The sequence below is a fragment of the Glycine soja genome, chromosome 14 (assembly GCF_004193775.1).
Source record: "Glycine soja cultivar W05 chromosome 14, ASM419377v2, whole genome shotgun sequence".
NCBI lineage: Eukaryota > Viridiplantae > Streptophyta > Magnoliopsida > Fabales > Fabaceae > Glycine > Glycine soja.
In genome coordinates, this window is record NC_041015.1 from 17,571,959 (window position 1) to 17,597,269 (window position 25,311).

The 25,311-nt window shown below is 33.7% G+C and overlaps 2 protein-coding genes across 3 annotated transcripts; one reads left to right on the forward strand and one right to left on the reverse strand.

The window, feature by feature from the left end:
• Positions 1–4,957: 4,957 nt before the first annotated feature.
• LOC114383882 (protein UPSTREAM OF FLC-like) lies at positions 4,958–5,670 on the reverse strand (the record flags this gene model as incomplete). Its single annotated transcript, XM_028343597.1, has 2 exons — positions 4,958–5,472; positions 5,559–5,670. Coding segments are annotated over 2 exons (627 nt in total), but the record flags the coding sequence as incomplete, so codon positions are not given.
• Positions 5,671–17,945: 12,275 nt separating this feature from the next.
• Positions 17,946–24,699, forward strand: LOC114383758 (cyclin-A2-2-like). Of its 2 annotated transcripts, none has more exons than XR_003660597.1 (12): positions 17,946–18,104; positions 18,608–18,824; positions 19,554–19,812; positions 20,136–20,272; positions 20,568–20,660; positions 21,601–21,734; positions 22,459–22,534; positions 22,636–22,712; positions 23,730–23,763; positions 23,939–24,023; positions 24,119–24,253; positions 24,390–24,699. XR_003660597.1 is itself a non-coding variant. In XM_028343487.1 (12 exons), the coding sequence occupies exons 2-12, from the start codon at positions 18,633–18,635 to the stop codon at positions 24,486–24,488; spliced, it is 1,386 nt and encodes a 461-aa protein (XP_028199288.1). In that variant the 5' UTR covers positions 17,946–18,104; positions 18,608–18,632; the 3' UTR covers positions 24,489–24,699. The 2 variants fall into 2 exon arrangements, 1 of the variants encoding a protein (XP_028199288.1); XM_028343487.1 differs by having other exon boundaries at positions 23,874–24,023.
• The last annotated feature ends 612 nt before the right edge of the window (positions 24,700–25,311 follow it).

The following is a 25,311-nucleotide window of genomic DNA, read 5'->3' on the forward strand; positions in this document are numbered from 1 at the left end:
AAATCTGATAAGCTTCTTCACTTTCTATGACAATGGCAAGGTACCGAACCTTTCCTGAATGAAGAGACTTGTATTTCTTTAATACTCCAAAAAAGGTGAAATAGCTTTCAAACAAATTACCCACGACTGATATGAAATACCATGCGCTGAAAATTATTTGCAGAAAGTACCATAGCAGCTGAAGCCCGAGATTTGTATAAGCCTTAAAACCCACAATGAATGCATTTTTAAATTTTAGGTTGAACAAAAATGTATATTTTCAGTTGCATAGACTAACCATTTAAGTTAAAACTCGTGTTCAACAATATATAGATGAAACAGGAAGCAACAAAAACAAGCATTTAGATTGAAACCTTGATACACTTGCGTGGACCCTATTAATAGAGTCAAGTTATATTGAAAAATATCATGAGCATAATTTATTTATCTTACAGAATAGGTAATTTATTGATTTAAATTACCAGTTACACGCATTTAGATATAGAATACCAGCTTATTTAAGTGTCTAGATAGTTGTCTTCTTACTCTCATCTTGGTCTAATTTTGAGTACGCAGCACTTGGAGTCTTTGAAGTCAATCCCTATTGGAGTTTAAAAAAATGTCTATGACATCAAGATATTTGAAAGAGATATAAATTCAAAGAATTAGCCGCAGAACATCACATGGTCTCTAATTTCAAGCAAACAGAGCGGGTGGAAAGTAAGGATATGAAAAACTAAAGACTTACCGTAACAATACAATGAGACAACTTGTGAGCTCCATCTCTAAAATCCATTGATCCTAAAAGTATGAAAAAGAAAAAAAAATCAAAGAACCAAACGCGACAGTAATAGTTAAACTAGTAATGGTAATAATGTATTTAGTAATTAATAATTGTTGTAATCAGACTGGGAAACATCATGGCACCAATGAATACAACCAAAGCCAATGAGATTAGAGAGGAGAGAATCAGAATCGCACCTAAAAGAGAACCAAAAACACAAATTCATTTAGTCTGCCATGCGAACAAGAGATTAGAGAGAAGTCCATGTTGGTGATTTGGGACAATCGACGGTTCAGCTCCTTGGAGGAAACATCAACATCTTTGGAGAGCAGATGGAAAGAGATGGAGGTTTCGATGACGTTGGCGCTGAGAATGATGAAAGCTTTGTTGTTTTCTTTGGAGAAGGAAGTGTGTGTCATGCACGACGAAGAAGATCAAAGCTCTTGAAGGTGTACCTAACGAAAGAAGACCAATCAAACAAACACAACACGACGGGGAGAGTGAGAATGAGAGTTCGAGAACAAGAGTGGGAGTTGCAGCGCCGCAAGGAGAGTAAAACTGAGAGACCAAACAGAAGTGAGAGAAACAAAGAATTTGGGCTCAAGACCTTCTCTTATAAAAGACTCAACAACATCAGTTTTAAAATAAGAATGATGGTTTTAAAATCAAACCGATGTTATTCACGAGAAACTCAACATTGATTTTCTAAAAATCAATGTTAAAGAACTATGTTATTTATGAGTATGTCATCGCGTTCTTGTTAACATTGATTTGTTCAAAAATTGATATTAACGTAGTGATGTTAAAATCACTTTTCTAGTAGTATATATATCACCTGTGACAAATTTTTTTATTTTACTCACTATAGTAAGTGTTAATATATTGCATGAGTTTCTTTTAAGTAGCCTTTGATGCATAGTATGAAATTAAACATTTGTAAGTTTCAACATTTTAAAAAAAATAAATCATAAAATATAAATATTTTAAGGATTATATATATAATCTTTGCTCATCAATTTTTATTTTAATTGTTTTTCAAAAATAATTATTAGTTTTGATCTTCCTAAATTTATTTATTTTCGATGATCTTTATTTTTATTATTAATGACGTGACATGTATCTAAATATGAATTACTTTGAAATGGCACATGATATAACACATTTAAATACATATTATGTTATTAATAAATAGTAATAATAATTATTTTCAAAACTTTTAAGAATAATAAGAACCAAAAATAACATTTTTTATTTTATAAAAAATACTTATAACATTTCATTTGCATAGGCACTTCAATATAAAATTAGCATAATTAAAAGTTTGAGAACTAACAAGTATATAGGAGTCCCAGCACTACTAAAAAAAACATTTTTCATGACGGTTTATAACACACTTTACGACGATTTGAAAACCATCTTTAAAGTTATTGTCATGAAAAGTCAATACTTTTCACAATAGTTTTAAGACTATCTTAGATTTCATCCTTCTATGACGGTTCTTCATGAAACCGTCTTAGAAAACATTTTTTATTACCAAGATATAATATATATATATATATATATATATATATATATATAGCATTAGGGAATTACAGTATGATGTATTCAACAATATACAATTATTACATACGACTTTAGAATTTAGATAATGCAAATGGGGTAAAAAGAAACCATGTATACACTTAATTGCCATAATAATTAATAACCCATAAATAATACCATGTCATAAAGTAGAAATAAAGATATAACAATAAAAATGAAAAACATAATGTGACAAAGATATATAAGCCGCAAATATTATTGTTTATTACTCATAATTGGTAGTTGCTTAAACTTAGTACCCAACCGAAGCTTGTTCTTAGTAAGATCATCCTTGATGACATGCTTGACGGTGATAGAATGCAAAAACTTTAGTTAGTATAGTAACTAGAAAGCTACACAATAAGTTGCTTGTATGATATAACGTGTAAGAAATTAAAATGTTACATACTGCTAATGTTTGTATCTCTTGGAACATCAACTAATAGTGTATGGCCTACATATTAATTAAACATGAGCATGGATCTGACAAAATATTTAATTGATCGAAGTGGTGAGGTAGCATATATAACATCATCAATTACTGTATTGGGTGACAACAACCCAATAATCAATATATGATGCTTGTAGAAGTGTCTATAAAAAAGAAATATATGACCAGATTTGGCAACAACTCAATTAGCCTTATATGACCAGATTCAAGCATTATCACCTTTGGACTACTACTTAACTAATCTAGCTTTTTAGCCTAAACAGGCAAAATCACCATTAAAATCTAAAGAATGACAACATCCCAATTATTAGTCCTATTATATTACTACATCAGACCTGAAGCAACCCATATGCTATTTCCTCACCTTTGCATAAGTGGTAGGTTGTGACTAGTACATTTCTCACACAAATAAGAAAATTTGAAATGAAAACCTACCTCTCATCATTGTAGGAAGAAGAGCATTTTCAGAATATTATGTCCATCTCCCTCCTTCAATTTACTCTCAACTAAGCTTACACTAAAATATTCTTTGTCTTTCAATCTAAGACTCACCAGCTTTGGATTATCGACTAAGTGATAACGACTGTCGAATCGTTGAAAAACAAATTCACTAGGGAATTCTGTAACACAGGATTAACCTAGGTCGAACTCAAAAATATGATTCAATATGGTTTCTACATTCATTCACTTATAAACAGAAAGGGGGATTTTTGTCAAACAGTTATTCAATGCAAAGTGTACAAAATGATCAGAACCTTATGCAGAACAGAACATGCAGAACAATGCACAACATGCAGAAATGTGTTTTATTTTTTTCCAACAGAAAGATGCAAAGGAAAACTTATATTTCTATGATAAAGTCAGTTGTGAGTGAATCAAGGTTGGCACACAATGAATCATATCCTCGACAACGACGCCAATTTTGATAATGACTGTCGAATCATTTGAAATAAATAAAACTAGAAAATTTTGTAGCACAGGATTAACCTAGGTCGAACTCAGAAATATGATTCAATATGGTTCCTTCATTCATTCACTTATAAACAAAAAGGGGGGGAATTTCATTGAACAAGCTGTAGGCAATTGTAAAAGAATGCGAAAATACACAAAACAGAATTGAAGAAACAAAACAGAATAAGAACAAAACACAAATCAAGATTAAAAGCATCAATCCAATTCTCCAAACAATGTAAATAGAATTATCACAGTTACTACGAATGATATTCAATGTAAAAGTTCACTCAAATGCATTAGAGAAAGTTCAATCGAATCAATCTCTCAATTGTTTGAAATCACAAATTAGAATGGCAATCATCCAAACAATATGTGATTAATTTTCGAAATTAGGAAATGAATCCATAACTTAATCTATTTTCAATCCTAAACATAATCACAATCATGAAAAACAAAAATTCATTGAAAAGAAAGGAGAACATTCACAAAGAGTAGAAAAACCAAACCACAACTCAAATTTAGCCTTGCTTGGAGTGGATCCTTGGATTGATTAATTGTTTAGCCCTCCATGATCATCACCAAGGGAGAAACCACAAAATTTTGTGCAATAAAATGGTGGAACAAAAGTGAAAAGATGAAGAAGAATGAAGAACAACTGGAAGAAGAATGAAGAACAACTGAAAGAAAAAGATAGAAAGAAATAAAAAAGAAAGCTTGAACATCAAGTTTTATTCAAAATGAAGTCTTGTGAAGTTCCAACCAAGTCACTAACTAACTAACTTACTAATAATAATATATAGAGTGTTAGTAACTAACTAACTACCTAACTAACTAATTACACAAAACAAAAGCTCAAACTTGCAGCCCAATTATTCAAGTGCAGAGGTTCTGACTTCCAAGCTTAATTTGACCCTCGAGATGGTAGAATTGGCCAAATCATATCTGTAAAAAATTGAAGATCTTTTTCTTATCTTTCCAGGGGCTACTCACACGTCATTTGGAGTTTTTTAGTGTCCTCTAGGCCCTGCATAAGACAGATAGGTCAAGTAAGCACAAAATCTTAAATTTGACTACAGTTCTCAATTAACCTCAATCATTTGCCTTAGACCAAAACTGAGTTAAGGTGAAAAAATAAAAGTCAAAGAGATGTCAATTGAGATAAAAAGAATAGAAAAATATTAAACTACAAATGCTCAATCACTAAGCAATCAAACTCCCCCAACACAAAAGAAAGGACATTTTGAACTATAAAACATGGGCTTATAGGAAGGAATAAGGCCAAAACTATGGTTTTTCACTAATATTGAGCCACATGAGATCAGTTGCATAAGCAAATTTGAAGCTTTCATCCTCGTGTTGGTCGACATATGCATGCCCTCCTCCTCCAGAATCCTAAAGTTGTTCACTTTACTAGCATCAGCTCTAATCAGATACTCCAAAGTTTTAGTTTTAGTTGAAGCATCTGCCAATCCATCGGTTTCATAAATTTTGTACTCTATCAATGCCAAGCTTAGAGCATCACTCTTTTCAGCTCTAGACTCTGGAGAAACATTAGAGGAACCGATGTGTGGATCTTGGGAAAGCTCATCATCTTGGGAGATTCTCGTCTTTTTTCTGTTCAGGCTAGAAGAGGATGAGCCTTCATCCAGGCTCCAAGAAGAAGCTGGCGTCGACAGCAGCTTCACACTTTGTGTTTTAACCTTGCTAATGGGACTAAAACAATCTGTTAAGCAAAATTCACCAAGACTCTTATATTCAAATACATATTCAAATTTTGCACACAATTTATTACTTGCAAAAGATATTTACCTGAATTTGATTCATCAAAGAGCTTAGAACCCTTGAGAACATATTCATTTCCATGAGTTGGTAGAATTAAATCATCTTCACATAGATCATGCCACACAAAGAGAGTGTAAGAGTATAGTATCAAATACAAAATTTATCGATAAAATTAAACACACTGTGAGAATTATAAAATATTATATTATCAAATATATACATTTTTTGTGAGAGTGTAAGAACCACTTGATACCAACTATAGATACCTACAATGACAATTATATGCATTTTGTATCGATAAAAATTAAAGATACCAATAAGTTTATTGTAACTCACTTATCTTATTCAATGTCTTTATAGACAAATATATACATTGTTTAGGAAAAGGCTACTAAAATTAATTAATCTTTTAATAACTCCATGTTATCAATGCCATCGAGATAAAAGTACATGTACATATCATAGAAAGATAAAACATTAATCAATCAAATCAGTGATACAAATAACTTACATACTCCACTTCCATGCAAGTGACAAAAAGCACATATTCAAATTTTGCACACAATGAGCAGATTTCATGAGCAGTACCAAAACACCCACGAAACTTACATACTACCAATTGACATAAATTGACAACAAAACCGCTAATTGTTCCTAAGGCCACACATGATGGAAGCTTTCTTGTGGGGCTTCTATGGAGGCTGGATCTTTAAGCTTCAATGAGGTCCTTTAATGGTGATTTTCCACCATGGAGATGCAGCGGAAGACAAAGGAGAAGAGGTGAGAGGAGGCACCATCCATTGGGAAATAAGCCATGGAAGAAGGAGCTTCACCATCAAGATGAGCCTTGGATAAGAAGCTTGGAAGGATGCTTCAATGGAGGAAAAGAAAGAGGGAGAGAAAGAGATAGGGGGAGCAAGAAATTGAAGGAATAAAAGAGGGAGAAAAGTGGAACTTTGAAGTATGTCTCACAAGACTCTCATTCATCAAAGTTACAACAAGTGTTACGCATGCTTCTATTTATAGACTAGGTAGCTTCCTTGAGAAGCTTTCTTAAGAAAACTTCCTTGAGAAGCTTCTTTGAGAAAACTTCCTTGAGAAGCTAGAGCTTAGCTACACACACCCATCTAAAAGCTAAGCTCACCTCCTTGAGAAGCTTCCTTGAGAGGCTAGAGCTTAACTACACACACCCATCTAAAAACTAAGCTCACCTCCTTGACAAAATACATGAAAATACAAAAAAAAAGTCCCTACTACAAAGACTACTCAAAATGCCCTGAAATACAAGGCTAAAACCCTATACTAATAGAATGGCCAAAATACAAGGCCCAAAAGAAGAAAAAACCTATTCTAATATTTACAATGAAGAATGGATCCAACCTTGACCCATGGGCTCAAAAATCTACCCTAAGGTTCATAAGAACCCTAGGGCCTTCTTTAATAGCTCTAGCCCAAGCTTCTTGGAGTCTTCTATCCAATACCCTTGGGGGGTAGGATTGCATCATCCCCTCCACCTTGGAAAGGATCACATATGTATTAGTAGTGTTGGGTATGTTAGAGTAGAGTAAGGTCTGAAAACTCATTTCATGGACATCTTCCCATGAGGGAACATGGTTCCTCACCAACTCAATGAGTGGTGCTACAAGTATAGAAAAATATGGGACAAACCTTTTGTAAAAGTTTGTTAAGTCATGGCAGCCCCAGATTTCCCTTATACTTGGTGGAGTGGGTCAATCAGGAATGACCTTTATTCTCTTATGGTCCATGGGAACCCCTTGATCACTATTTAAAAAATTAAGGAATGTAATGCAATAAAGCGTACCTTTTTCTGTATTTTTATGTTGATTATTCCTACAAAAAAAAACACAATAAACCCAAGGTGTCCCATATGAGCACCTAAGTTTGTATTAAAACCAAAAATAAGAACAAACCTACCTAATGAGTCCCTATGTACATGAATCATGAAGACGTTGGGTGCATGACTGATTTTACAAAAGAGGGTTGCAACACTCAACAAATTCATCATATCATTTATTGTAGGGATTTGGTGCCTAATAATACCTATTTTGGGCACCAACAAAGCACAAGGATTTAAGATCTTACGAACCAAACCCTCATCCAACAACTCTTTTACTTGAGGAATAACCTCAAGCCCAAGAGGTGTGGCAGTGCTAACAAGTGTTTTTTTACAAAGGAGAAGATGTGGAGGTTGTCTAAGAGGGGAAGTTTCTTTAATATTTGTCTTTATTTCAAAATGACTTTCCTTCTTAGCTAACCTCTTGGAGGAGACACTTACCTCCTTACACTCCTCCTTAACCATTAAAGGTTGTCCTTCTTCTTGGGGGTAGATTTTTTCACTAGATTCTTCCCCTTTTACTTCTTCACTTTCACTAGAGGAAGGTGAAGTAGTAGCCTCATCTTGGCTACTATAAATTTCTTGGCCCCTCATAATCATGGTTTTCTTGGTGGGGCATTGAGAAGTAATGTGCCCTCTTCCAAGACATTTAAAGCACTTTATGGAGCTAGTTTTCTCTTGCATACTAGCCTTAAGAGGTTGATTTTCTATTGTCTTCCCCTTATCATCTTTGGGCTTCGAAGGTGTCACCCCTAAGATGCCTTGACCTTGGTCTTTCTTTAGATAAGAGTAAGAGCCATAAGATTTTGAAGTATACTTCCTTTTAAGTTGTTGCTCTACCCTTATTTCCCAATCTAAATTAGCCTCTACATTGTCCTTCCCATGGAAGTATGGGAGGTTAATGTTAGCCTCTTGAGGCTTTCTTTCCTTTTCTCTCCTATGGGAGTGAGGTCTAAGATGTGACCTATGCCTTCCTTCATAACAGTCACGAAGTTCTTCACTTAGGCTTTTGCAAGAGTTATGACTACTATAGGAGGCATGTTTTTCTCTTTTCATTTATTTTATTATTTTTCTTCTTTCTTCCTCTCTTATTTTCTTTCTTTCATCTTGACTTATTTCTTCCACTATTTTTTTTCCTTTTTCTTTTCTCTCTTGTTTTTCTTTCCATAACTTGAGGGAACTCAACTCATCTAAGATTTTAGATAAAGGGTCTTTATAACTAGTGCCCTCGCCATTAACACTAGATGAATGATGACTCATGTTCGTTCCTAAGTTGTGGTTCTTTCTTGTTGGAGGTTTGAAAACAAAAGGTAAAAGAAACTATGGTTGAAACTAGCCAAAATAAACACTAAAAGAGGTGTGAAAGATAAGGTAAAAAACTAATTGGTAAAAGGAAAGCTATCTAGGCAGTTTGACAATGGAAGGTAAAGGAAATAAGCTATGAAAGTAAGCAAGAAATGTAAACTAGGCGAATCCTAAGAGTGTTTGGATAACCACATTCAAGGTTCCCAACAAAACACTCACTATCCTAAGGAAAAATTGCCTAAAATTATTACACACAAATGGAAGTTTGGTAACCTATTGGAGGTTCCTAACACACTTCCAATGAAAGGCCTTTTTGTTACAAAACTTGAAAGCAATGAAGGTAAGTAAATTGCAAATTACAAAATTACAAAATTACAAAACGGTCCTCAATTTTGGTGGTTGTTCTCTCTTTGGTGATTCACTCAATTTGGAGTGCTTCTTAGTCCAATAGCTCTTAAGGTGGTTGGCCCCTTTCTTATTGACTCAAATTCTTCAAGGGATGGCACCAATCCTCCTTACAATTCCCTATAAGGCAACCCATAAACAAGGAAACAAAGAGACAAGCAATAACCAAAGACAAAAAAAATGAAATGAAAGCTAAACCAATGGAGTTTTAACAAGACAATTTTTCAAGGATTACTCAACAATTAAAGCAATGAAAAGGACATAGAAGCAAGCTAGGACTCAAAGAGAAACTTAGAATGGCTCTAGAGTAAAGTAAAAAAAACTATAAAAAAAAGACTCAACAAACCTCTAGCTTTGGCACTTGTCTTCACACTAATTTTCAATTGAAATTTCCAATTATAGAATAAATTTTGAGCCAAAACAACAAGCACACTTCCCTTTCACCTTTTTTTTTGGATACTGATTTTCCTGCCAACTTGTGTGATTTTTCGTATTTTTTCCTTTTATCAAAATCACTTGTTTCTTTTTTTCTAACTTTTTTCCAGATGTCTATAAAATTCAGTAAAAATCTCAGCTCAAAATTCGAAGTAACCAATTCTCAGTAATTTTTACAAGTTTGTATGTCCAAGCTGCCAGCACCAGAGATTTTTTTTTTAAGCATGGTATATAGATTGCCTTGGGCTTACTTTCAACCTTCCTATGTATGTTGAACTCACTAGGATTGTTTACCACAGTTTTAGAAGTTCAATATTCACTTAGGATCAACATTTCAGCCTGCAATTCAATCACCAAAACTCAAATTCACAATAGACACAATCATAAGGAAACCTAAAAGTTCAAGAAAAGGTTCACAATCAAAGACTCTCTAAGAATTTTGCATGAACATGTTAAGGACTAATTAACATGAAAGATTTGAATCAAATCAAATAATAGGCTAAAAGAATTTCATACACTCATGAACAAATGAGTTAGACAAAGAAACAAGAAAATAAAATTCAGCACAACATAAGAAATCTTATGTGACAAGTTTCATGACTAGACATGACTTCTATGACAAAACTACAATAGGTGAACAAGTCACTCTAGATTTTTGAGGTTTTCTTCTACTTTAATATTTTTGTAAGAATTTTATGGCTTAGGTTTCAGCCACAAAAAAATAACAAGACAAAACTCAAAGGAACCTAAACTCAACATAATTCATGGTTCAAGAACAAGAAATTTGAACCATAGAAAATCAAATCTACCTTCTATAGCAAGTTTAATCGGTGGAAACTCTAAAGAATCATGTTAACAACATTCAGCACAAGACATGTGAGGATATACATGGAGAAAAAATGAAGAAACAACAATGGAAGAGAAGGTAAAGCAAAAAAAAATAATGGAGGTTTAAGGAGCACCTACTTGAAGGTCTTGTGCTCTGATTACCACTTGATGGAAGCTTGCTTGTGGGGCTTCTATGGAGGCTGGATCTTTGAGCTTCAATGAGGTCCTTTAATGGTGATTTTCCACTATGGAGATGCAGCGAAAGACAAAGGAGAAGAGGTGAGAGGAGGCGCCATCCACTGGGGAATAAGCCATGAAAGAAGGAGTTTCACCATCAAGATGAGCCTTGGATAAGAAGCTTGGAAGGATGCTTCAATGGAGGAAAAGAAAGAGGGAGAGAAAGAGATAGGGGGAGCAAGAAATTGAAGGAATAAAAGAGGGAGAAAAGTGGAACTTTGAAGTATATCTCACAAGACTCTCATTCATCAAAGTTACAACAAGTGTTACGCATGCTTCTATTTATAGACTAGGTAGCTTCCTTGAGAAGCTTTCTTAAGAAAACTTCCTTGAGAAGCTTCTTTGAGAAAACTTCCTTGAGAAGCTAGAGCTTAGCTACACACACCCATCTAAAAGCTAAGCTCACCTCATTGAGAAGCTTCCTTGAGAAGCTAGAGCTTAACTACACACACCCATCTAAAAACTAAGCTCACCTCCTTGACAAAATACATGAAAATACAAAAAAAAAGTCCCTACTACAAAGACTACTCAAAATGCCCTGAAATACAAGGCTAAAACCCTATACTAATAGAATGGTCAAAATACAAGGCCCAAAAGAAGGAAAAACCTATTCTAATATTTACAAAGAAGAGTGGATCCAACCTTGACCCATGGGCTCAAAAATCTACCCTAAGGTTCATGAGAACCCTAGGGCCTTCTTTAGTAGCTCTAGCCCAAGCCTCTTGGAGTCTTCTATCCAATACCCTTGGGGGGTAGGATTGCATCAACACATTCCTAACACAAAGTTTGATGATTGTTGAATATCCCTTTAATTGCTAACACCAACAGGGAAAATGTCATCAACTTACACAACAAAGAACAAAACAACAATTTAATTTACCACGCTAGGTCCTACTGTGCATGCCCACCAACCAAAGCTATGATTCTAGCACTAGTCCCAGGATTACAAGCACTCGGCAATCCAGCAAAAACACTAAATGCAACCCCAGTGTAGTGTGCAGGGTGACGACCATGCAGAACCGACCATTGATCCGTCTGTAATTCATCCAATAGCTACAAAAAAAACAAAAAACACACAAATTACCAAATTGTAAACAATCCATGGCAACATTGAAACCACAACAAAAGATAGTAAAAAAAATTGTAAAACAAAGAATACCGCATTAAGAGTATATTCACACTCAGTAGCAGGTAAAAGGAAGCACGTGATGCCAGAATTGGGGAATCCACCAGCACCGGCGACACTAGGAGCAACACCCTTGTGAGGTCTCTTTCCGGAAGCAGAAAGACCAAGCTGATCAAGAATCTGTTCAACAGGAATCTCCTTAGAGTCGCGGAACACATAAACCTGGACCTGAGCCTCGAATGAAACGAAGCCTACGAGGGCGTTATTGGAAACCTAGCAACCTCGCCACATTAAAACTAAGGACAATAATACACAAGGCATAAATAATAATAAAACCCTAATAATAAAAGTTCAAAACCTTATCATCGTCGGGCTTGCAAACGATCTCGTCGAGTTCCCTTGTGTTCTCGATGGTGTGAGGAACCTTCTTCTCTGGAGGCTACAGAAAAAACACGAATAATCGTCACTAATATGTAACCAATAAACTTCTTCTCCGGAAAAAAGCTTCAACGACGACACTAGACACCTTCGACAACAGCATTGAAAACCTTCAACAGTGCCACTAGACACCTTTAACCGCAATGCGAGTGAGAGAGGGCGCAAAGAGACTCTAAGAAGGTGCGAGCTAGTGAGACACTAAGAAAGGACACGAGTATAAAAGCCAAAACACTTTACCTTCAAAGGCGATTTTCGAAAAATCATCTTTGAATTAGCAAGTTCAACGACAATTCTCTAAAGAACTGTCTTCGATTTCAGACTTCAACATCATTTTTTAAAAATCGTCGTTGTAATTTTACTGATATTTATAAAAATGTCACCAACTTTATAACGATGATGATTTTGGTAATACCGTCGTCAATTCTTCGTTGTTGTTTCTCATGTTTATTACTTTGTCTATAGAAAAAAAAAAAAAAAGCCTATATTACTTTGTCTTCTAACAAAATACACTTTATAGTTTGAATTTAAAGAGAGTAGGTTCATGCAAGCATCAATAATAATCTCACACATAGAAACATATTTTTTTATAAGATTAATTAAAATTTTAATATATTATATTTATAAGAAGGTTTAAAGTTATTTTTTATTCATCAATTTTCGGTATTGTTTCATTTTAATATATTAAATTTTAAAATTTTCATTTCAAGTGTCTAATTTAAATTTTAAAATAATTAAATTACTATAGTAACAACTAAGAACTATTTACACAAAAAATAGTGTAAATATGAACATTTGGTCTTAATTTTGTGGCGGTTATTAGTCTCCACTGTAATAATTTTAATTTATAAAAATACCCCACTTATATCCAAATCTCTAATATTCAAACCTAGATTCGAAATTCAGTTACCAACTTCAATATCAAAAATCCAACGCAGAGAACTCCATTGGCACAACAATTTCTCCATAAACCAAACCAATTTTTCCATGAACCAAGAACCAAAGTTTCTCTCAGAATTAAAAATAAATAAAAACAGTAACATGGAGGATGGACTTGGTGGAATTGGAGGCGGTGGAAGCGCTCCAACGAGTGTGGAATTCGTGAAAATGAGCCTCGGCGACAATGATTTTTGGCGACGTGGTGACTTGGGGAATGCGGATCTTAACAGTTTGGGTCCGAGGAAGGTAGATTGGGGTTGTGTTGGGTCGGATCTGGATGGAGGTGGTGAGGGATGCGCACGGCGATGCGGTGGTTGGGTCGCCGCTGTTGCGCTAACACGGAGGTTGGTCTAGCTGGTGATGGTGCGCACGCGCGGTCACGGGGCTGGGACGTGCGGAGGTCACGGATCTGGTGGCCCCTCCGACGGCACGCCGTTTCGTCGTCTTACTTTCCCTTCATCTTCAGATCTGGATTTGGATGGTGTGACATGGTGTGATGGTAGGAGAGGCTCTGGAACTTGATGTTGACGAAGACGTGGCTAGAGCCAGAAAGTTGGAGATGGGGGGAGGGGGGACGCGTTGGCAGAGGAGACGAAGGACCAGGTGGAGCCAGGAAGCACCCAAATATTTGAATCTCTGAAGATTGAAAATTTTGAAGGTGTATAATATTCCATAGTGACGGTTTTTAGGTCACAATATTAAATTAATTAATCTAAAATGATTTAAATATAATTTTGTTCTTATAGTTTAAAATTAATTTTTAATTTTAGTCTTTAAAATATTTTAAATAATGCTTTAATTAAGAAAAAAAATATTATCTAAAATGATATAAATATAATAAGCATAATTTATAATGACTAAAATTAAAAAAAAAATTTAGAAGGACTAAACATAAAAAAATCCTAAATTATAATGACTAAAAGATATTTAAATCATCTAAAATTTAAAATATTGATGTTGTTAAGGAAAAATTAAAAAAATATCAAAATAAAACTCTAGAAAATATAAAGAATTAAAATAAAACTTTTATAACTTAATATATGAAAGTGAAATAACATTCAAACATAATGGAACAAAATTTTTATTAAACCTTATAAGAATTAAAAATACATTAAATCCTATTTTAATTATCATAATGAGTAAGATTGAATTATTTAAGAAGGAAAAGTGCAATAGTCACCAAGATCCACGGATCCGATTCCTCTCCCATTGAAAATAATTGGAGAATCTCCAAATTAATAAATTTTTAACCATTAGATTAGATTGGGGGCTGAGATTTAGTCATGTTTCGAACTTAATTATTTTTATTTTTTAAAATAGTAGAAACGTCTTCAATTCTACCCATGACAACATTGGAAGAAATCCGACACTAAAACGGTGGATTTTGTTGAGGAAAGAGGCCGTATGCAGCAAGATCCACTCTAAGTCATCGAGTCAACTTGTTATCCAAAAAAAAAAAGGAGAAAGCTAAAAACACAATATAATCTCAGAGGCATCTTACACTAGAATTGCGAAAAGCCAAAAAGACAAAAACACACAATAGAAATCTAGAAAAGGGACAAAAATAGAAACCGCGTCAAAAAGAGTACCTTACCTGATAAGAAACTCGCAAAGAATGTGACCTTATCAGAAATCACCGAAAAAGGGCGAGAGAAAAGCTACCTCGCCGGAAAACGTGTGGAGGGACAATGGTGACCTCATCAGATTTAAACCACGTCAGAAAAAAAAAGAAGCAATAGATGAGAGAAGTCATCCATCGACATTCGGCATTCGTCGTCCATCACTAGGCATGCTAGGAGAAGTAGTCGCATGAACGGAAAAAGGAATTTTAGTCTCATGCGTGAAAGAGACTAAATATTATTGTTTTTAAAAATATATTAAATTAAAAATATATTATATTTTTTAGAACAACAATAGTTGTTAATTCGAAACATGGTATCTTAACTCCCAATTTAATTTAATGATTAGAAATTTGTTAACCGGAGAGGATGTGGATCCATCACGTGACATGCTAAACATGCTGCGAGTGAAAAGAAGAAAAGGATTTTTTTTTTTTAATTGTCCAGATAGAGTTCTAGTCTTCTAGATCCGGGACCCTAGTGGAAGCTCCAAGATTTAGACTTGTTTTTAAATTTAAATTTTCTTTGTTGTGACTTCAATGTAGACTTGAAAGATAAATAAGTCCCAAGATTGGTTGTACTCAAACCAGAGCGGGCCAAAAAGTAGGTGCCTTGAAATTCTTGGCCTTTTACTATGTGGGGATACAATTGTGTACCCTTTTCTTTGGCCTTTCTGGAAAAACACAGAAGCCGCCAATCCGTGGCTTTGCATACAGGAAGTCCTTTATCCACATGTGCCTACCATTGGTTTATAATGGTTCTCGTATGTAATTAGACTCAAGTATGATATAATTAAATTAAAACCTATAAAAAGATGTGAATTAAGGCACGTTCATCATTGTCCCCACATGGCCCTCAGCTTTTGGGATGTACAATGAGCATCTCATCCTTTTTATCCTTGTACCCTTAAGAAATATGCATATAGGACATATGGGGAGCGGGGAATGAAGGAGACTACTGTGGTGGGTCAATCCATAAGCATTATTATCATGGTCAATGTGTCTATACTAGCGTTATTCCAACAACTTAAAATTAATCTATTGCTGCAGTTGGGGTAGTTGAATCCACCCATTTTCCAATGTCCTTGTGTTTCAAAACCTTCAATTCAATCACATTGGCGGGCCAGGGAACTTTGGTACTCAAATAATTGTACAACTATGAATGACTACAAATGTAGTGAAGCCCACATAAACATAAAAGATGTTTAATGTGAGCCGTCTAAGCAATACAAGACACGAATGTGACATACATTACCCTATAATATGCAAAGGATGTAAGTCCATCTTAAGGATAATCAAGTATGCTACGTAAAACTTCGGACTATTGTTACTTGTTAGTGAATTATTTGTTGATGAGTAAATAGCTCATGCAATAATAATGTAAAAACATTTTTATCTAATCACAAAATTAATATGTATAATACATTAGGTTTGGCTCAGTTGAATTAAAAAGAGAAGCATTTGATTGAAAATCATGAGTGTGTATTTTTATGCATTTCAATAAAAAAAATTATTATTTTTTATTTCATTAATCACTATAATAGTATTTGTTTAATAAATTTATTAAATTTTACTATAAGTATCTTAAAAGTAATATATTTCATTCGTCTCATTATAATTGTTATATGAGAAAAAATTTATCCCTAAATAATTATCATTTTAACTTTTTAATATAACATTAATTATGTTATTTTATTTATATCTCTTACAATATTAATCATAGATAACCAAATCTACAAATGAATTAATAATAAAAAAAATTACTGGCTTCTTAGTTGTACGTGAAATTTGAATTCACAGCGTACTGTGCAAAACCCTATTCTCATTAGTCAATGATTTTGAGATTTGTTAAAAAAATTATTTCTTTATTTATAATGAGTAGATAGTTTTGCATACACGGAACCATACTTTATTAAATGGTCACTATAATATGGTAGTTTAAGCTCTCTCTGCAAGCAATTGACCTTTGATTACAAAATCTCTAGTCGCATCACATCCCCCTTTGATGAGTTAATTTGACCATTTTCTATTGGGCTTGAAAATTCGAGCTTATTCTTTCAGCAAAATTGGTGCTTGTTGGGGTTTACTAAGAGGTCATGATTATGAAATTAGCTATTTTCGATGTATTTTTTAAAATTATGAACAAAATAGTACTATGTAGATTATAACGTGTGATTTTGTTACTTCGAAATAAATTCAGGAAGTCCATTTCTTGTTGCTATTTATTTCATTAATGAAATAAATTAACTTTTTTTATGCAACCCTGAAGGTTTAATTACATGTAATTATTTATCATATCAGTTTTAGTTAATATAATTCATCCATTAAATTTTAAATAATTGCAAAGATATTTGATTTAATCTCATTAATTTTTTTTTGTTTCTGCAGTTTTATTCAGTTATCGCATTCTATCACAATTTTAACAACACTGATATCGGGTTTCATTGTTATGCGTTATTTCACAAATATATTTGACTAAATCTGTAAAATAAACAAAAAAATATTTCTTTATTTATACTTAATACGTTTTTTAACACACGCAAAAAAATAATTACAAAAAAAAATATTTTCTTAGAGCACATAAAAAGCGAAATAAATTCTTACAGTATTTAAAAAGAATCTTAACCATTTAATTCACTTGAATTTCACAATTTATATCATAGACATACGTGTAGTTAAATTAAAATTCTTATGATGGAACGCTTGACTTTTTAAGTTATAGATCGCTTTTATTACAACCAATCACGGTTGAATATTTGGTCATATAATATATATATATATATATATATATATATATATATATATATATATATATATATTATTTATTTATTTCTTTTATGTTCTGATAATAATAGGAAGGATTAATAAGTAAAAGAAAATTATTATCATTATTGACTTTATTTTCAGAGTGTAAAAAGAGAAAAATAAAATAAAATAAAATAAAAATACTAATGAATAATGTAAAATAATAAAAAAAATGTACTTAAGACTTGTCTTCTTTCTATAATTACAACTGAATAAACACAATTTTTAAACATTTTTACTTAAAACTAAAAATTTTCGTCTATAATTAACTTAATAAATCCAAACCTTTATTGTAGACATAAAAAAAATTAATCTTAATGGTAAAATAAAAATAACGCTAGAAAATCTAAGCAATATTTTTTTTAATGGTGGCGTTTTGGATTTTGACGTGTTTTTAACTTTTTTTAAACTGTGGTTAGTCTCACTCCCGCTCTCGCTGCTGCGCTCACGCTCCTCCTAAGCTTTTATTCCACTGTGCAGCTGTGCTCTTTTTTTTCACACTCACACCCTTCTGTTTCGTTCTCTCTCTCGTTGAATTTCAAGGTCGCGACGCGAAATATGAGCTCTGAATAACAAACAAACAGAGTAAGCACACTTGCGTTCCTTTTCCAGAGCCTTCACTCTTTGAAATTTTTGTTACGATTCTCATGCACAGATCTGCGTCCCGATTAACCACCGTCGTTGTCGCCGCGCGTCGTTACCGCAATTTGAATTTTTAATTCAACAGAATTATTTTGTCTCTCACACACACCAAACAGAGAAGAGAAAAAAAGAAAAACTCGTTGCTGAATTTCTCACTCTGAATTCTAAAGATATCATCACTCACTCACTCACTCACACACTCGTTCTCGTTCATTCACTCGCTGAATTTTTAATAACATAGAGAGAGGTTAAGCTCTTGAGAAATTAACTTATGTTATTTGCATTTCAGGACTCACGACGCTGATGCTTCTTTTTTAAAAAATAAAATAAAAATAAAAAAGAAAGTTATTGTTGATATTTGTGTTGTGGTGATTTATTTAGTCTCTAGAAACGGTAAAGAGCTAGGTTTTTTCACTTTTTCACATGAAGTGTTGTTGATTTTTCAGGTTGGTGTTGGTCTGACATGAGAAGATGGATAGAGAAAATGCTGTAATGGGTGGTGTAAGAGAGGGTGAAGAGCGTGGTGTTCGGGTCACTCGAGCAATGGCAAGAGCTGCTTTGGGTTGGGTCTCTGCCTCTTCTAGACCGTCTTTCAAGAAGGAATGTAAAAACAACAGTAGGACAGCACTAGCAGATGTATCTAACATAAGCAGAAAATCACAGGTATGCAGTGTAAGTTAAATTGCGGTTGGTTGCAATTTGGTTGTGTTTCTTGATATTGTAAGAAATGGGGACCAATGCAGCTTATGCGGCCACAATTGCATTCACGGGGCCACAATTGCATTCACGTAGCGGTGGTGTACACCCCAGAAACCTTAACATTGCAGCCGAAATCGCGGTCCTACACCCTTTTTTAAAACCTATGACACACTTATTTTTTTTCTTCCTCTAATTCACATAGACATCTACATTTGTTGAAGTCATCAACATGGTTTAAGTAAGCAACTTAGTTTGGTGGGTGTTTTGAGTATCTTATTGGCTTATTTTGAAGAAATTAGGTAATTGTGCACAAGGTAGTTCTTGAATTTGCAATGCTCTAATACCTTAATTCGTCTTGTATTTCACTTTGATTTCTTATGTTAAATGGCGGCACCATAGCCACCGTGGCAGAATGGCATGACGGATTTTTTGCCAATCCTCAAAGGCAATTTATGAAGGGAGGCCCATTATGGCAGCGCCATAGGCTGCAATGGCTTGTTTAGATGGGCAGAATTTTGGCCTTCCACCGTATTCCACCATCCACACTTGATAACACTGGATTCTTATAAAGAACTAGCTGAATAAAGATTTTGTAAATTTAAAGAGCAACTCAAACATTCAGTGACTAGAATGCAATTGAAGGATATTTATAAGTTGCCTTAAGGAAGATGGTAATATCTGTGCATTATATAGGCAAGAGGAGGTTACAAGAAGACTAACACAAAGGGATCTTCCAATGTCTCCATTCAAGTTTTGTCAACTCAAGAAGATGTTAGAGCAGAGTTAGCAAAAGATTTATCCACAATATCGATGGTACAGACACATGATGCTATTGTAGAAAGGCCGGAAGACACAGAGCTAGTGCAACCCTCTATGTCTGTTATGGCAGGTCCTCTGCTTTCAATGCAGAACTCTATGAAGTCTGATGAAATCCTTAGCCCTCCAAACAAAGGTTTTTCAATAATCTTATGTGTCATTGCTAGTATGCATTTCTAGTTTACTAGACTATATAGGTATGCGATTTATGCAATAATGATTGTAAAATTGACATTTATAATAACACTTCTCTGGTTGAAAATGAGGTAACTTTTTCTTTGTAACATAAGTTTGTGCCCTTTTCTTCTGTATGTCTTCTTTTTTACTTGTTTACTTTACTCACATGTATAAAACTTATATGATTGCCTTTTTGCTAAAGCATTAAAATAGTCGCAACAAAAAGGATAACATGCAAGTTAGCATTTCATAATTAACTGATTTTTTTATTGGATTATGCAGACATTGATATGATTACTGAGAAACTAAAACTTTCAGAACGTTTGGGCATTGTGGACATTGATTCAGTGGAGTTAAAGGATCCTCAAGTTTGGAGTTCATATGCCCCTGATATATACAATAATATATTTGTCAGGGAGGTTAGTGTTGTAGAAATGTCATTCAATATTTGGATTATTGCCCCTATACTATTATTGATTACTTGACTGGCGACATTGCAGTAGCTTCTCTTTACCATTGTTGTGATTTCTGTTTTTCTCAGTGACTGTCTGACTGCTTTATAACATTCTTTCAAAGTATTAAAAGCGGAGAGCATGTTTATTCAGTAGCATTGTATTATTGTTGAATAAATTAAATTAAAATATAGAAGTTAGGAAAAAATGGATAAGTTTCACTACAAAAGTTTGACATTAAATTTTGGTTAAATCTTTCCAGTTTGAAAGGAGACCGTTAAGTGATTACATGGACAAGTTACAGCAAGATATCACTCCAAGCATGCGAGGAATTCTGATTGATTGGCTTGTGGAGGTTAGTCTCGTGGCAATTTTTTACATCTATACTACTTGGCATCTTAAGCTTTTCCTATTGCCACTTGTTGCAAATCTATCTGTGTAATACAATTCATCTTCCTCAATGTATGTAATTTTGGTCTTCGTATAATTTTGACAGTTGCACTTCTTTGATTCTTCCTCTAGATTATTGCAGAGAAACTTTTGAAGTAATCAACATGACAATACAATACTATGTGTTTTTCTTCAGAGTTAAATTTTTCATTACTCCCCAACCATGTTATTTATTCAGTTAATGTCAAATTTTGATAAGTTGAGGGTGAACCTTGGTACCATGGTAAGATTGTTGTTGCCTCATGGCCAAGAGATTAAGAATTCAACTCCTAGAAGCAACCTCTCAATTTATGGGAGTAAGTTGTGTATATGTACGCTCCCTAGATCCCACTAGGTCGAAAACTCAGGCATTGGCTCACCCTTTTATTAAATTTTTACGAGCTCATCTCTGAAAAAAAGGATTATTTAATATTCCCTTGTGTTCGCCATGTGGGAATTAGAAAACTTTATTCTAATTTCTAATCCAAGTTTCCTTTTCTTCTCCATGTAATAATTTTGTAAGTTCATAAAAAACATTAAAAACATGCATTCTTTCTCTTTTGAATCTGGTGTTACATTTCGGTACTTGACTTCCATGTCACCATCTCAACTACTGCCTCCATGCCTCTCCTATTATGCACAAAAAATCTTGTTACTGCATTCTTGTGGACAGATTTCAATGGGAACAGTTGAATAATTCATACTGAGAAGAGCTGAATTTTTATAACATATCCATGATAAAGGCACATTATTAGAAATAAAAAACAATTCTTTTATTACTGTTAGCTTCAATCTTTGCATCAGTTGCTTCAATCCTTGGCTGCTGAATGGGTTATAGCTGAAGCTTTTTTATATTCTCTTTTCAGGTTTCTGAGGAATATAAGCTAGTTCCAGATACTCTTTACCTTACTGTGAATCTCATTGATCGGTTTCTTTCTCAAAGTTTGGTTCAGAAACAAAGGCTCCAGTTGCTGGGTGTTACTTGCATGCTGATTGCATCGTAAGTACAATACTTTATAAATGTCCAGTTCGTCCTGATCAAGTAATATGCAAGTTCCACATGCTCTGCTTTAAGCTTTTTGATGTTTCTCTCTGAACTCATAACTATGAATACTGAGGAATTTTATAATGAGGTTGGTATCACAATATATTTTACGTCCTCAATCTAGTATGATGAATTGTATAATTACTTTATTTGTAGGTCTTTGACTTGTATGTGTTTGTCCATTAACAGATTCCACGTGGTATAAATTTTATCCTCGTGATTCTCTGTATGATAAAGTTAACAAAGTTTTAAGGGAATTTTATTTTGATTTCCATAAATAATCTTTGCAACTCCCAGCAAATATGTGTTTGTGTTAGGATCAAATTGCAAGGTATGGGACTGAGTCCCACATTGGAAGTATAGGATTCTAGTGTGGGGTTTACAAGGTCTTGGGCTCTTAAACTGTAATTACTAGCTTTCATGGTATGGCTCCTCCAAGTTTTTTATCACTTTGGAAAGTGTTTTATTGTTTTGCTTTGCTTTTTTACAATAGCTGTACAGTATTAGAATACACTCAAATTGCTGCATTATAATTTATTCTAGTCAATGTTAAATTGTTGATCTTGAATGCACTTGGTTAATCTGATAGGGACAACCAATAATATATGATATGATTTCAAATTTTTCGAAGTCGCGAGAAAATTCTAAATTGCTTGTCATTCTTTTTCATGGCTTTAAGAAAGTATGAAGAGATTTGTGCTCCTCGAGTGGAAGAATTTTGCTTCATCACAGATAATACGTACACAAAAGCAGAGGTATAACATTTGGTAGTTTTGTTGGAACCTTCATTTTTTCAAATTGTATTTATTACAGCTGCTAGTGATATATAAAACACCTAACCATTGGCACTTGATAGGTATTGAAAATGGAGAGTGGGGTTCTAAATCTGTTGCATTTTCAGTTATCTGTTCCCACCACAAAAACATTTCTCAGGTGCGTATTATTATTATTATTATTATTATTATTATTATTATTATTATTATTATTATTATTATTATTATTATGTGCAATTTTCATTCAAATGATGTGCCCACTAAGCATATTCTAGAGCCGATGTTAAGATGCATGCTTTTTGTAAATGATTCTCTTTATGTTTGTTTTTCATGTTTCTCACTTTCCTACGCATGTTGAATGCCAATTCCAATCTCACTGGTCGGCGATTGAATGGATACTCAAACATACTAATAGCTCTGCTTGGAGAGCTTAGAAAGAAAATAAATGGGAAGTTAGAAATGTCAAGATAAGCTTTGGAAGTACGTGATTTTGTGAAGTAGAAATAAGACAGAATACTTGAAATGTAAGTTAATTAGAAAACCATTAATCTTACCTTAGAGGTGAAAATTGTAAACCATACCAAAAGTCACTCAGACTATATGGGTTTCATTATACTAAATGGCAGAGAAATAGAGGGAGAAGTAAACCATAGGATTCAAGTGTGTTGGACTAAATGGAGTGTTTCACGTTATTTGTAACCAAAAGGTACTCAAGCTTATTGGAAAATTATACTGCATAAGATCTATGATGTAGGGAACTAAATATTGGGTAGTAAAAGCTAACAAGAGAATAAACTCAATGTAGTAGAAATGAGAATGTTGCGTCGGATGAACAGGCATACTAAACATAATAAAGATGGTAGAAGCTCACCCAAGGTGGCTTAGGCTTGATTGAAGAAGAGCTGTAAAAGCCACACTAAAGAGAGTAGATCTGATGGAGGGTAACTCAAATCACCATAGACAAAGGGAAGATTGAGAAAAAATAATATGAAAAATCGTTAAGAGACTCAGTTAAAATAGTTTGTCTATAAACATGATTTACAATAGAACATGACACCATTTGTTTCACGGAGCCGACCCCTCATGGGAAAAGGCTTTGTTATTGTTGCATACTTGCGTCGTTTATGTCATATAGTTAAAGCATAACTGAACTATGACCATCTTGTCTTTCTTTCAGGAGGTTCATCCTAGCAGCACAATCTTCTTACAAGGTATACTGTAGACTGTAGCTGCTATTAAACATCCACAATTTAACTTTTTACTGTGCCCAAAAGGGAAACAAACAAAACCAATTTGGTTGTAAATTTTCCATGTTATACAGGTTTCTTATGTTGAACTGGAATTTCTGGCAAATTATTTAGCAGAGCTTACTCTTGTTGAATACAGCTTCTTGCAGTTTCTACCTTCCCTTATAGCTGCATCTGCGGTATTAATCGCCAGATGGACTCTCAACCAATCAGAACATCCATGGGTCTGTACTTTATTATGACTATTTGCAAGTTGACAATTTTCCTTATTGTTTGGATGTAAATAGATCCAAAGACTCACCCGTGCATTTATTTGCAGAATTCAACCATGGAACACTATACAAATTACAAAGTGTCTGAGCTTAAAACTACTGTCCTTGCACTGGCAGATTTGCAACTTGATACGAAAGGCTGTTCCCTGAATGCTATTCGCGAAAAATATAAACAGCAGAAGGTAGAAATGCACATTCCAAAAGATGAAGTAGTCACATGCTCCAATTGCTAAATATATATCACAAGGCTTATTACGTTTATCTCCAAAACTAAGTTTGTTTTAGCTTAATGACAGTGAATTTTGTTTTCTATGACAGTTCAAGAGTGTGGCAAATTTGTCTCCGAAACCGGTGCAGTCACTTTTCGAGGCTCAAGTTAAAACTGTAAATGATGCATATGTGAAGACTAAATATTGACTTTCGGAATTTCTGATGCAGAGGAAAGGTGTATTATCCTTGGTTGTAATTATTTGGCTATTGTTAATTCGCAATTACCGTCTGATCAGTAGTTGTAACTTGTAGGATGGTACCAAGCTCTGGTACTTCTAGATCTTGTAACTTAAAATTGTTACATCATGATACAATTGAAGCAGATAATTGTAGTACTTTGGCATCTATTTGTACTCCATTTTCAGGTAGCCCTTAGGCAGCTTGCTATATCAAGTGCTTCACGATTACTTTCAGGAGGCATTTAGTAGGAAGAAATTTTTAATGCTAGGGAATCATGTTTTTTGAGATGAATAAAATTTGTTTGTTTGATTACCATATTTTTACATATTATTATAAATATTTATCACATTATATAATTTAAGAAAAAATAACATTTTTATTGTAATCAAAGCAAAATTAATGTTGGAAAAAAACTCAAGTCCCATATTCAAGAGTAATAAAAAAATTAAAAAAAAAAGATCGCTTATCATTTAAAAATAAAGTCAAATTAGACTATATAAGTGAAGGATAATTCTCACTCCTTGAGCTATCTTTCCGGGTTGAATTAGGTTTAAACTCATTCAAGATTAATCTAAAGGGTCACTCTTCATTTATTTTTCATGGCCCAAGAAGTTGTGGGCGTGAGGGAGTGTATGGGGAAAAACCCAAGTCCCATATTCAAGATTAATAAAAAAAAAATTCAATTCTCACATCGACTAAAAATAAAAGTCAAGTTATAATATATAAGTGAGGGGCAACCTTCACTCTTTAAGTTAGAAATTAAGTTACGCCTAAACTCAAATTCTAAGAT

What these genes read in the sequence shown, in the direction of transcription:
- LOC114383758 (XM_028343487.1), top strand. Translation starts at nt 18,633, where the DNA reads ATGGATAGAGAAAATGCTGTAATGGGTGGTGTAAGAGAGGGTGAAGAG. An exon ending in ACATAAGCAGAAAATCACAG is followed by an intron (nt 18,825 to 19,553) that starts GTATGCAGTGTA and finishes TGCATTATATAG; the next exon opens with GCAAGAGGAGGTTACAAGAA. An exon ending in ACCACAAAAACATTTCTCAG is followed by an intron (nt 22,713 to 23,729) that starts GTGCGTATTATT and finishes TCTTTCTTTCAG; the next exon opens with GAGGTTCATCCTAGCAGCAC.